Source organism: Lepidochelys olivacea, assembly GCF_965140295.1.
Source record: "Lepidochelys olivacea isolate rLepOli2 genome assembly, chromosome: 3".
In the NCBI taxonomy this organism is placed as follows: Eukaryota; Metazoa; Chordata; order Testudines; family Cheloniidae; genus Lepidochelys; species Lepidochelys olivacea.
The window spans coordinates 135,403,464-135,416,296 of NC_140413.1; the positions used below are offsets into that span (position 1 = coordinate 135,403,464).

The following is a 12,833-nucleotide window of genomic DNA, read 5'->3' on the forward strand; positions in this document are numbered from 1 at the left end:
TAGCTAAAGAAGTGCTTTTTTCAAAATGAAAGCAGAGACTCAAGAGAACAACTGAGAGATCTGTCTGTGCCCCCTGGATAGTCCTTTGCACTTACCCCTAAAGGAACGGGAAATAACCCACTGTATGGAAAACACTATCCCACAGAATGTTAGTGCATTTCCTCTACAGACCAAGATTTGGAGACAAATTCTCACATAAAAGCTTCTAGAGCTAGCTCCAAACCACTGAATCATTTTTAAGAGATTTCTTAAGGCAGTGAACAGTAAATGAAAACCTCTAAAGCATTAGCTTTAAAGAGAGATACTAGCATCCAGAATGTGTAGTGTGGGTATTTCACCATCTCATGCCACTAACAGATATAAATGAAGCCTGAAAAATATAAAGAAATGAAAAGTAAATGCCAGTCTTACAAATCAAATCAGCATGGGAAATTAAACACTGCACGTACCTCTGGCAAAATGAACTGTTCTACAGGTTTGTACCACAATCTGTTAACTTGCACTCCACAGCTAGGTGGGCTAAAGCGAGCACTGAAGAGAGCTTCCTGTATGCAAAATAAAGAAAGGAAAACAAAAATAAGAAACTTACATTCTTAAATCACAAGGGCTGTAAAAACAATGCTAGCCTACATTATCTTAATTGGTTCACAATAGAAAGGACAAACCTCTTAAAGCAACCCCTAACATTTTTTGTTTTAAACAATGTTGTTAGCTATTTTTCATGCAGAAATAGCCCTTAAAACCAAACAGTATTTTGTTTTGAATTCCCGCCCCCCATATATTCACACTCATATATGGGCTCATGAGAAGTGCTGAATTGACAACCCTGCAGAAGGTACCCCCTGCAGCCCCCAGCCGTTGTGGGCACCGGCAGGACCCTACAGCTCCCAGCCGCCTGCGGGCTGAAATCATGAAGGTCTTTGGAAGTCACAGATTCCATGACTTCCGCGATCTCCGTGACAAAAATCATAGCCTTAGTTTTAGGATGCATTTGATCTAAACCTATGAGAAATTCACAGTTCATAAAATCTACCTGTCGTCATAGATAGAGTTTAGGAAGTCTTTATACCACCAGACTATACCAGCATTATTAGAATCCACTGAGAAGAAAAAGGTAACCTTTAAAAGATGGCAGGCCAATGGCTTGTGCAGTGATCAGATGGCGTATATGCAGGGGAAAAAAGGAGGCCAAAAGAAGTGTTGCAACAACTACAGATCTGGCCTGTGATGAGCTATATAACTACTAGGAAGATATGAAGGAGAAAAGACCAGCTGGAAACTTGCTAAGGCAAGAGAAGAAAATGACGAAAGATGTGAACGAGTTTGCTTATATTAGAAATGAGCAATTAGCAAAGTCTGAAGTAATTATTTTGAAGAAGGAAAAACAAAAAGATGAATGAGGAGGACCCAAGAGAGGAACTCACAACATTTAGGCTGAACCAGGGCATGACAGGTTGCAGGAGGAAGAGATTAGACAAGCATTAGGAAAATTAGAAAGGAAAAAGCACCCGGGCTTGATAAAGTACCAGTGGATGCACTGAAGTCGATGGGAAGGGAAGGCGTCATGTATTTTACAAGTCTGTTCAACAATATTCTTAAGAAAGAGAAAATGTCAGATGAATGATGTCAGTGCTTTGTGCTGCCCATTTTTAAACAGAAAGGAGATATTACACTGTATACTAATCATCATCCAATGAAGCTGATGCATATGCTATGAAAGCATAGAAGATTACTGAAAAGTAACTGCCTGGAATAGTTGAAATTTGGAAGGGTCAGTATGGATTTATGCTGGGAAGGAGTATCACTGATGCCATATTTTTGCTGTATGAATCTTCCTGGGGAAGTTCAGAGAAAAGATAAAGCTACTGGGTATAGCCTTTGTGGTCTTGGAGAAGGAATTTGCTCATGTACCAAGATAATTAGTTTGGTGGAGTACGAGATAGCAAGGTGTGCCAGAAGGATAGGTCCATTTTCTCCAGGATGTGTATGACAGAGTGACTCCTGTAGTCAAAGCCAAATGGGGCTACCCAACAGAAATTTTTTAGTAAATATATCCTGTATCAGGGGTCAGCATTGAGCCCTTTTTTGTTTGCGGCTGTCATGGATGTGACAAGTGATAATATACAAAGGGATCTGCCTCAGAATATGCTGTTCCTGGATGGCTTAGTGATATGTGCGGAAGATTGTGACACCCTACAAACGAAGGGTGGCAACACAGTTAGGAGCAGGCAGGACATAGAACATTGGTAAAGACTGAGGTTTTGATCAATGAAGGAGGACCACCAACCATAAAGGATATTACAGGCAGAGATCTTAGAAGAGTGAAAGACTTTAAATACCTAGAACCAATGAATGGTTGCTGGTAGTGGAGGCCTCCTGAATGATGCCCAGCATAGTACTAGAGCTGCTTGGTGCAAATGGCAGGAGCTGACCCAAGTTCTCTGTGATAAAAAGATACCAATAAAGTTAAAAGGTAGAGTGTATAAAACTGTAATTTGACCCATCCTAATGTACCGAACAGAGACTTGACCAGCCACAAGAAATCAGTATGCTCTCCACTAGAGAAATAAAGAGGTTGAGATAGTTAAATGGTTGGAGACTCCATGGTAGGAAACAAAATAAGGTTAAGAGGGCCTAATGTTGGTTGCCCATCTGAAGACAAGTTGAGGGAGGCTAGGCTACTTTGGTATGGGTTATATTGGTAGGATGGCCCTTGAAATGACCACGGACAGAAGACAACCAAGGAGGAGGGCAAAGACTCGATGAAAGGACTAGATATCAGAGGACCTTAGAGAGACCAATTTACATGACAGAGAGGCATACAATCATGGGTTTTGGAAGAAGGCTATAAAAGCTGCCGACCCAGAACAAGGAAGTGGAAATAAAGATGATGACAATGACTACAGATGGCCTAAAGTTTTGAGTCCATAACAGAGCTGGAAAACTACATAGAGATAATTACACTGGTTATGTGCTAAATGATAACAGTGTGCAACAACTTCTAGATGTCTAGCTAGAGAGTGGATCAGACTATAGAACAAGAATTACTAGCTTAACTGTATTTCCTTACTTTCAAACGTTCAAAGAGTGGTGGTTTTTGTTTGTTTGAATACATATAAGTCTTTAAGTTATCGATAAACTTGTATAACCTTAATTTCAACTAAAATTGTTTTGTCTTGGAATTACAAGGAACATTTAATTAAGAAGCATTTCTATTAACCCACACATTACTAATCTAAAGTAGTCTATAGTTATACAGAAAAAAATAATATTTTAATATTAAAAGTTTGTAAACCCCAGTTTTTCCACATTCTACAGATGACAAATGTGAAATAGGAAAGATGTATAGTTATTCAGCAGACAGTTCTTAAGAGTGCAGTAGGAAAGAAAACTCTTATTAGTGTATGATAGGTGAAATCATTAATTTGCTAGGTCATTAACACATACATCTCATTCTGCAGGCATTCAATCCACGATAGAAAGAAAAAATGTGCTTTAGTCCTCTTTGGTAAGATAACTATAATACTGTACCTCCTGTTCTGCCTGGTACAGTTTTACAGTGATATTCCTCTGGAATCCCACACCATCAGCATCATAAAATACCCCAAGACTAGTAATGACGATGGGGTAAAGAACTCGGAAGTTCACACTGACAATGCGGTCTTCAGAAAGCACTGAAGGCGTATCTTCAGGGAGATTGAATGCTTCGATTTCTTGATTCAAAACTGTATTTTAAAAATGGAACAAGGATTATACTTGCAATGTGAGTAGATTTATCATTCTGGAATTATGTATACATGGGAATGTCTGATGAATAATTAGCATGGCTGGCAAAGCGCACAAAGGTAATCAAATTCCAGAGGAAAGATGACTGACTGCATACAGCTGTAAGGAGATGTTTAGAATGATTTAGTAGCCTGCTGGTTATCAGCAACTGTAAGTCAGTGCTTGAGCATGTACAGAGAGCTGAACGGAAGCGCGCACACACACACGCTTATATATAACACCGTGCTCTATTTAACAAGAACAGCTGTTTTATTCCATCTCCTTCAGGAATCTGATTTATCGTTTGGAGGCTGAATGGCAACGACTGCTGCTTAACTGGAACTAAATTAGCAGAAGTGGCATTTAAAGTGACTCATTCCAAAAAGGCCAAGTGCATTTTACCAGGAGTTAGAATCATAGTTGTGAAATTCTAATACAATAGTTGCAAAGTAAATATTCAACGGAGGAAAAATGAAAGGCAGGAAATATAATTTTAGTTATGTATTTTATTGAGGACAGTGTTTCATTTCAAGTATTTTCTGACACTTATACTTTAAACAATTGCCTCTTCTCCTAAGGACAGATTCCGCAAACACTATCAGATGTAGTATTCACTTCAGTAGAAGTGGCCTCACATGGTCTTGTGGCCAAGACACTGGACCTGGACTATCTGGATTAAGTTCTCAGTTCTAAAGCAACACAGACTTGTGCAAACTTGAACAAGTCATTTAATGCTCTCTGACTTAGTTCCCCGTCTGCGAGGTGGGAACAATAGCCCCATGTGACAGAGATATTGAAAAGATAAATTAATTGGGGGAGAGTTTCCAAGGGACAAAGGATGTCCAACTCCAATGAAAGTCAATGGTCTGCCCTTTGTGCCTTGGAAAATCTCCCCCATTAATGTCTGCATATGGGGCTCAGAGGTGGGCTATATAAGTGCCTACATAGAGAGTAAGCTCTAAGTCCATTAGTATTTGCAGGATTGGGCCCTTAACTGGGACAGCCACTAAACCATCCGTGTGTCGCAACAAAGAGGATTCTGTTTAATATGATATAATAGTTTAAAAGATTATCATTCATACCTGGGTTAGTAATGTTCAGAAGTTTGCAGGAGTAAGGATCTTCTCTGTCCTCCACTGGCACACCACAGCCATGTGCACCTATTATAAACTTCACAAGGACACTAAAATAATTTGCTTTTATTAACACCTGTAATTTATTTTCATCTTCAACATGCTAATTTCAATGCAAAGACCTGTCCTTCCATAGTTTGAGCTTTCTGATTACCTTAAAACATTAGTCACAAAGTCTTAATACTGATTTTGTTTATTTGGAGTTTGACAGAAGAATAAATATTATTTAAAACTGAACTTGGCTCATAAGAACATTGTGCTTAGACATCCTATTCTTGACCATCTATTTATTTTAGTGAGTTAGCTGCACAAATCTCCGATGAAACACTGTATTAATACACACAGACAGCCAAGTGCTGTCATTTTAATAGAATTAATAGTTCATTTTAAAAGATAGTTAACTAAGAAACTATTCACATCAGGCAGAATGAGGAATTTCCTGTTATCAGTTGTTTTATTTCTCATTTTATTAAATAATGGGACATATCTGCAAGTTCTGTAACTATTACAGCATCCATCTCAATTTAGACATTCCAATTGTTAGGAAGTAGCAATTCAATACGGAAAACAGAAACCTACTTTAATGCAATTTTAAGGTTGAGAGATCAATTCCAAAAGAGAAGGGAAATTCAAAATTTGTAGTTCCCTCAGCAAACATGATCCTGCCTGTGCTCAAGTATTCTCTGCTAAATAGTATGCCACACTGAGTGGTCATGTAACGTACACATCTCTGCAATGAAGCATAAGGTAAATTTGCTGTGGAAACCATGACTGCATTTCCTGATTTTGATGTGATTAAAACCTGACCCATGATGAAGCATTAACATTGAATGTTGGTAATTTCCTCCTCTGACTCAAGATAAAACTCGCAAACACTGTATGAAACTTTAATAAGGGCTCAATCCTGAAAGGTGCCAAAGAGCATCTGTTCCTAGAGACACACAACTTCAGGACTTATGATTTAAAGTCCCCCCAGCCTCTGTTTGTATGTGAATGATCACAGCAAACATGGAAAGTGTGGTTATTTGGCTGTATACGCCTTCAAAAACACTGCATTTCAATTAATGCACCATCAGAAACAGCCTTTTTATGAACAGAGGGTGGTACTTTGGTGCAGCTATACACAGTCAACAAAATAGCTTTGCTGCACATGCTCAGCAATACATTTTTACCATTGTTGTATCTTGCTACCAAATTTCTCCTGACATCAAAACAGAACTAAGGTTACATGCTTGCCAATTACTACTACACGGTAAAATAAATCCACGTGTATCATTCAACTACACAGAGCAACCCTGTGAGCATTTCTTAATGGATGAAAAATGCTCTTGCACACATTCAAATAACAAATTTTAATCACATTCAAAAAATTAATTTCAATCCAGAGTGCCTATTATTTTTATAAAACGTTAAGGGAGAGTTAAGAATGAAAGTGCCCTGTCAGCCATAATAAAAGGTGTTTACCAGCATGAACCTATCTTTATTTTTTCCAAAATAAAGAATAAGAAACAAACAACATTTACTCATTTGATTCCTAGCTTCTCACCCAGCCCAAGCAATATAAATTATTTATAATAGGTTTACCGAGGGCTCAGCGCTGGATGTTGTTTCAAGTGCTTGAACCAAGTGTTCCTTATAACGTTCCGCAGCTCATGATTGTGTCGAGCGGATAATACACCGACGATAACATCGTAACGTTTCAGTTCCCACTGAGGAAAGAAAGCCAGTGGACCTAAGAGTTTAAAACAACAACTATTTATTACAGAAACATAAACCCAAATGTCTGAGCTGTAAACGTTAATTAAAAAACGCATCAGAAGTAAGTGTATTAAGCGTCCTGAGCATTAAAAAACAGAAACAGCATTTGTGTCACATTGTTCGTCAAAAGCCTGGAAGATGCTTTCAACATGCCACAACTACCATTACAGAGCTGTGAAATTATTACAGGAGAGAACAGAGAAAATGACTGCTGGTAAACTAAAGTAACCAAGTGCATGACATCTTCAAAGCTAACGAAAGAAAACCCCTCTGTAGGTTGAATGATGGGATAGCCAATTATGCGTGCATGTGGCTGCCTTCTGAGCAAGCTGCTCCGTGAGAGCACATCACAGCTGTTCTCCACATTTTGCATTGGCTATCAGAAACCTTCTGGGTGAAATTCAAGGTGCTGCTTACAATCTGCAAAATCCTAAATAGCCTGGCCTCAGCTGCCTCATGGACAGCCTTTCCTTCTCTGACCTACCACAAAACCCGGGGCCTAGTCATTCTTGACATCGGGCTTTTGCCACTAGACTATATCCACTTAAGCTGAGTGCGGTCACAGAGAGTGTTAAGAGACATGTCTTTGTCCATGCTGGCTCAGTTTCCACTGCCATTTAGTTTATTGGCAGGGCCTTCCTAGTCTCTGCCCTTGTAAAGTTGTGAGAGTGGGAAAAAGGGTTGGGGACAGGGGATTATCTCCCTATAGAAGGTAAATGTTTTCGCCTTGCTCAGTTGTGGGCATGAGTCTTCCCCAGATATACCAGCAATGGGCTTCATCATAAATGCTAGTAATAAATAACATTTAGATCTTGCTAAGCATTGTTTCTAAAATTTAAAGATTATAAAAATGGTACTTCCTTTAAAGTGAGATTCTGACTAAAGAGAAACCTGAGAAGAATGGCTAGGAGCCCACAACCAATCAGACAGACCGCTAATATGGATCTGCGTGGTTTTGTTCATCAGCCATTCTAAAGCCAAAAGAGAGAGGTTTATATTTAGCAGGGGTGAGGGATCACTTCCATCTCACTCTCCTTAATTTGAGACCTAAGCCAAACAGTTAAAATGAGTGAGTGCCAGAGTTCTTTAACACAGCTACTGCAAACAATACAGACAAGGTCATGTTAGACGTCTAATTTTAGGGTGTCTAAAAATATCTGCAAGTTACCCATTATAACCAGATTATACAATGTTATGTTCCAGACTTCTATCCACTACACCAGTGCCCTCATTAAACACTGAGAAGGAAACGTGTGTCGTGGTGACTGGACATGTGTGACCTGGGACTGAATTGGAAAAGAAGTAAAATATAATTTCTGAAAATCCTACGTCCATTGTGTCTCTGCAACAGACATTTTGCAGGAAAGGCACACAATATTAGGTTTTAAAGATAATTTACTTCTGCAAGCTGTTTAAACATGGATGTTTCAGCACACTTTCAATCTTCACATACTATAGGTAGAAAGTTAAGATATTAGTTTAATTAAAAGAATTTATATAACCTAGGAACTAACTCTGAAGGACCCAAAAAAATCTCTCAAAACATTTTCTTTCTACACAGACTAGCATTTCTTTTCTTCCTCAGAAACCTGCATGTTTTCACTAAAGCCGATAGTTACGGCTCTTGTAACAAATAAACATACATGGCAGTTTTGACAGATTTCAGGAGTGAGATTTGTTTGCTGCATGTAAGTGTGTATAACTGCTCTATCTAAGTAATGCCTGGCGAGTGTTAGAGGAGAGAATTCCCAGCTCAAGTCAGACAATCTTTCATCAGAATACTATTTGGTTTTCTCTTATATAGGTAAATGCTGATTATCTGGAGGTTTTAGATGTCCCCATCGACATTTATACAATTAGAGTTTGCCAGTACTCCCTATTAGCTGGTATCTGTAAAACAGCCATATGTCTGGTGGGACTGCAATATCAGAAGTAGCTCACACGTCCTCTTGTAATTCCTCCTCTTCCCCCTTCTCCTCACATATACCGTCTCTTACCTGCGTCTGCTCTATTTATTTCATTATGTTTTATATATCCTTGGCACTCTTTGTTTTGGTTACAGAGAGGCAAATATTAATTTAGCTTAAATCAATTTCTCTGAATTTAAGATAAACCAAAACAGGCCACTCAAACCAAAATAAGAGTGTCTACACAGGGTTTTGCACTGATTAAACTAAATTAGTTTTAAAACTGGTGAAACTCTCTCATGTGGATACAATCCCTTAACAAAGCACTTCATAGAGGCAGTCAGAGAGAGCCTTCAGAATTAACCTGGTTGAGATTAGAGGTAGCAGGTCCCTTCTCTTTTGTTTCACGCTGTCCGTAGATTTAGTAAAACAGCACCGCATCAATACTTTCAGAAAGTTGCCTTCTCAGTCATAAGAGATAGTCACTTTTTAAAAAATGAAAACAAATTTTGCTGAAATTGATGAATAAGTCCCCTGTTTGCCTGGCAAAGCTTCTTATTTATTACTGGTAAATGGGAAAGAGCATTTATTAAGCTCTAATGGAAAGGGTAACAGTTTGTCTTTAAACTAATATAAAGAAGAGATAAAGCTAAAGGAACAGAAAAAGATATTAACCTATGATGAACCATTCAGGAAGCAAGAGCATTGTATACATGTGATCTGCAGTAAAAGTTCAGAGAAAACTATTAGTGACTTCTGAGTCAATCATTTTATATTTAACTCAGAAGTGAACAAACTTACTGCATCATCATTCAACTGTTTCCACACATTCACAAGCTAGAGTTTTCTTTATGCATGTAACAGCAGCCTCCGATGTTGTCTCTATTATTGTTTATCTTATTATTAATTACTCATAATATGCTATTCTTACCTTATACTGATTATGTAACTATCTGTTTACAACTTGCAGTTTCTAAAAAGCTTAAACACAAGAAATGAATCATTGTGGTTTGAGGGCAGGGCTGGAAGCCAGACCTCTGGAGTTCTAATTCTGGCTGTGTTACGGACTCGCTGTGCCCCTGAGCAAGGCACTCTCTGTTGCTCAGTTTTCCCCAGGAGAAAATACTCACCTATCTTACAGGAGGAGTGTGAATACCAATTAGTTAATAACCATGAAATGCTCCGAAGATGTAAAGAACAATATAAAAGCATAAAATATTATAGTAACTGTAGATAGTGGGAGTGGGCTAAGAAGAAAGGAACATTTTTTGGTACGTTGGTCACAGAGTCATTAAAAATCAAGATTCAGAACTCTCCTAAGACTGACTCTCTCAGACACATTATGGAGCCTTAGGCTTCTCAGTGAATCTTTGCAAGTCTCCCCCTCTCCTCCCCCACTGCAATTCCCATGCTACATTCTTTTGGCACAAAATACTTACTTTCCCTTTGCTCTTTTGCCTAACCCCGTTAACTCATGGCAATAAGTGCAGTAAAATAAAACAGGCAGCTGCACTCACAGCTGCTAATCTGTGTTATATAGCTGCCATCCAGAGAACCTCTTGTAAAAATGTGTACCGCTGAGCTGAGTCAGGACACCACAGTAAGGGTTACATACTGGAAGGCAGTATATTGGCCCCAACCAGATTTCAACAACCTCCATCATAAATAGATTTTACTACTACTTTCTTTCGGAGACTATATGCCTCCTATTCACAGTGTCACACTCAGTGGCCAAATACATATTTACTGGCATTATCACCGGGGAAAGGATAAAAGATTCCAGTGCTAGTTAGACTCATAGACTTTAAGGTCAGAAGGGAACATTATGATTGTTTAGTTTGACCTCCTGCACAATGCAGGTCATAGAATCTCCCCCACCCACTCCTGTAACAAATCCCTAACCTATGTCTGAGCTACTGAAGTCCTCAAATTGCGGTTTAAAGACTTCAAGGTGCAGAGAATCCTCCAGCACGTGACCCGTGCCCCACATTGCAGAGGAAGGCAAAAAACCCCCAGGGCCTCTGCCAATCTGCCCTGGATGAAAATTCCTTCCCGACTGCAAATATGGCGATCAGCTAAACCCTGAGCATGTGGGCAAGACTCACCAGCCAGACACCCAGGAAAGAATTCTCTGTAATAACTCAGATCCCACTCCATCTAACATCCCATTACAGGCCACTGGGCATATTTACCACTAATAGTCAAACATCAATAAATTGCCAGAATTAGGCTATCCCATCATACCATCTCCTCCATAAACTTATCAAGCTTAGTCTTGAAGCCAGATATGTTTTTTGCCCCCACTGCTCCCCTTGGAAGGCTGTTCCAGAATTTCACTCCTCTGATGGTTAGAAAACTTCATCTAATTTCAAGTCTAAACTTCCTGGTGGCCAGTTTATCTCCATTTGTTCTTGTGTCCACATTGGTACTGAGCTTAAATAATTCCTCTCCCTCCCTGGTATTTATCCCTCTGATATATTTACAGAGAGAAATCATCTCCCCCCTCAGCCTTCTTTTGGTTAGCCTAAACAAGCCAAGCTCTTTGAGTCTTTCATAAGACAGGTTTTCCATTCCTCGAATCATCCTAGTAGCCCTTCTCTGTCCTTGTCCCAGTTTGAATTCACCCTTCCTAAACATGGGAGACCAGAACTGCACACAATATTCCAGATGAGGTCTCATCAGTGCCTTGTATAATGGTCCTTATCTCTACTGGAAATATCTTGCCTCATACATCCCAAGACCGCATTAGCTTTTTCCACGGCCATATCACATTGGCGGCTCATAGTCATCCTGTGATCAACCAATACTCTGAGGTCCTTCTCCTCCTCTGTTACTTCCAAGTGATGTGTCCCCAGTTTATAACATTTTTTGTTATTAATCCCTAAATGCATGATCTTGCACTTTTCACTATTAAATTTCATCCTATTACTATTACTCCAGTTTACAAGGTCACCCAGATCTTCCTGTATGATAGCCCGGTCCTTCTCTGTATTGGCAATACCTCCCAGTTTTTCTGTCATCTGCATGCTTTATTAGCACATTCCCACTTTTTGTGCCAAGGTCAGTAATAAAAGATTAAATAAGATTGGTCCCAAAACCGAACCCTGAGGAACTTCACTAGTAACCTCCCTCCAGCCTAACAGTTCACCTTTCAGTAGGACCCGTTGTAGTCTCCTCTTTAACCAGTTCCTTATCCACCTTTCAATTTTCATGTTTATCCCCATCTTCTCCAATTTAGCTAATAATTCCCCATGTGGAACTGTATCAAATGCGTTACTGATATCGAGGTCAACCAGATCCACTGCGTTTCCTTTATCTAAAAAATCTGTTACTGTCTCAAAGAAGGAGATCAAGTTGGTTTGGCACAATCTACCTTTTGTAAAACCATGTGGTATTTTGTCCCAATTACCACTGACCTCAATGTCCTTAACCACTTTCTCCTTCAAAAATTTTTCCAAGACCTTGCATACTACAGATGTCAAACTAACAGGCCTATAGTTACCCGGATCACCTTTTTTTCCTTTCTTAAAAATAGGAACTATGTTAGCAATTCTCAAGTCATATGGTACAGCCCCTGAGTTTACAGATTAATTAAAAATTCTTGCTAGTGGGCTTGCAATTTTGTGTGCCAGTTCCTTTAATATTCTTGGATGAAGATTATCTGGGACCCCCGATTTAGTCCCATTAAGCTGTTCAAGTTTGGCTTCTACCTTAGATGTGGTAATATCTACCTCCATATCCTCATTCCCATTCGTCATTCTACCATTATCCCTAAGATCCTCATTAAAGACTGAGGCAAAGTATCTGTTTAGATATTGGGCTATGCCTAGATTATCCTTAACCTCCACTCCATCCTCAGTGTTTAGCGGTCCCACTTCTTCTCTCTTTGTTTTCTTCTTATTTACATGACTATAGAACCTTTTACTTTTGGTTTTAATTCCTTTGCAAGGTCCAACTCAACATGGCTTTTGGCCTTTCTCACTTTATCCCTACATGTTCTGACCACAATAAGGTAGCTTTCCTTGCTAATCCCTCCTATCTTCCACTCCTTGTAGGCTTTCTGCTTTTTCTTAATCACCTCTCTGAGATGCTTGCTCATCCTGCTTGGTCTACAACTCCTGCCTATGAATTTTTTCCCCTTTCTTGGGATAGAGGCTTCTGAAACTTTGACTTGAAGTAATTGCACTTACTGATTTTTTATTTTTTTTTAAATAATAAAGGGATGGACTCAAAAGTTGTTTCAGGGACTACTGCATGCAACCACATTTTC

At 39.1% G+C, this 12,833-nt stretch overlaps 1 protein-coding gene across 2 annotated transcripts in view; it reads right to left on the bottom strand.

Moving 5' to 3' along the window:
• Nucleotides 1-12,833, bottom strand: part of B3GALNT2 (beta-1,3-N-acetylgalactosaminyltransferase 2) — a 39,277-nt gene that overhangs the window by 19,819 nt on the left and 6,625 nt on the right. For both annotated transcript variants that reach the window (XM_084622188.1, XM_084622187.1), the window contains exons 2-5: nt 6,483-6,630; nt 4,848-4,948; nt 3,532-3,725; nt 450-545 (exon numbers count right to left, since the gene is read on the bottom strand). In XM_084622188.1, the coding sequence (XP_084478314.1) occupies nt 450-545; nt 3,532-3,725; nt 4,848-4,948; nt 6,483-6,630 (539 nt within the window). The remainder of the gene's footprint in view (nt 1-449; nt 546-3,531; nt 3,726-4,847; nt 4,949-6,482; nt 6,631-12,833) is intronic.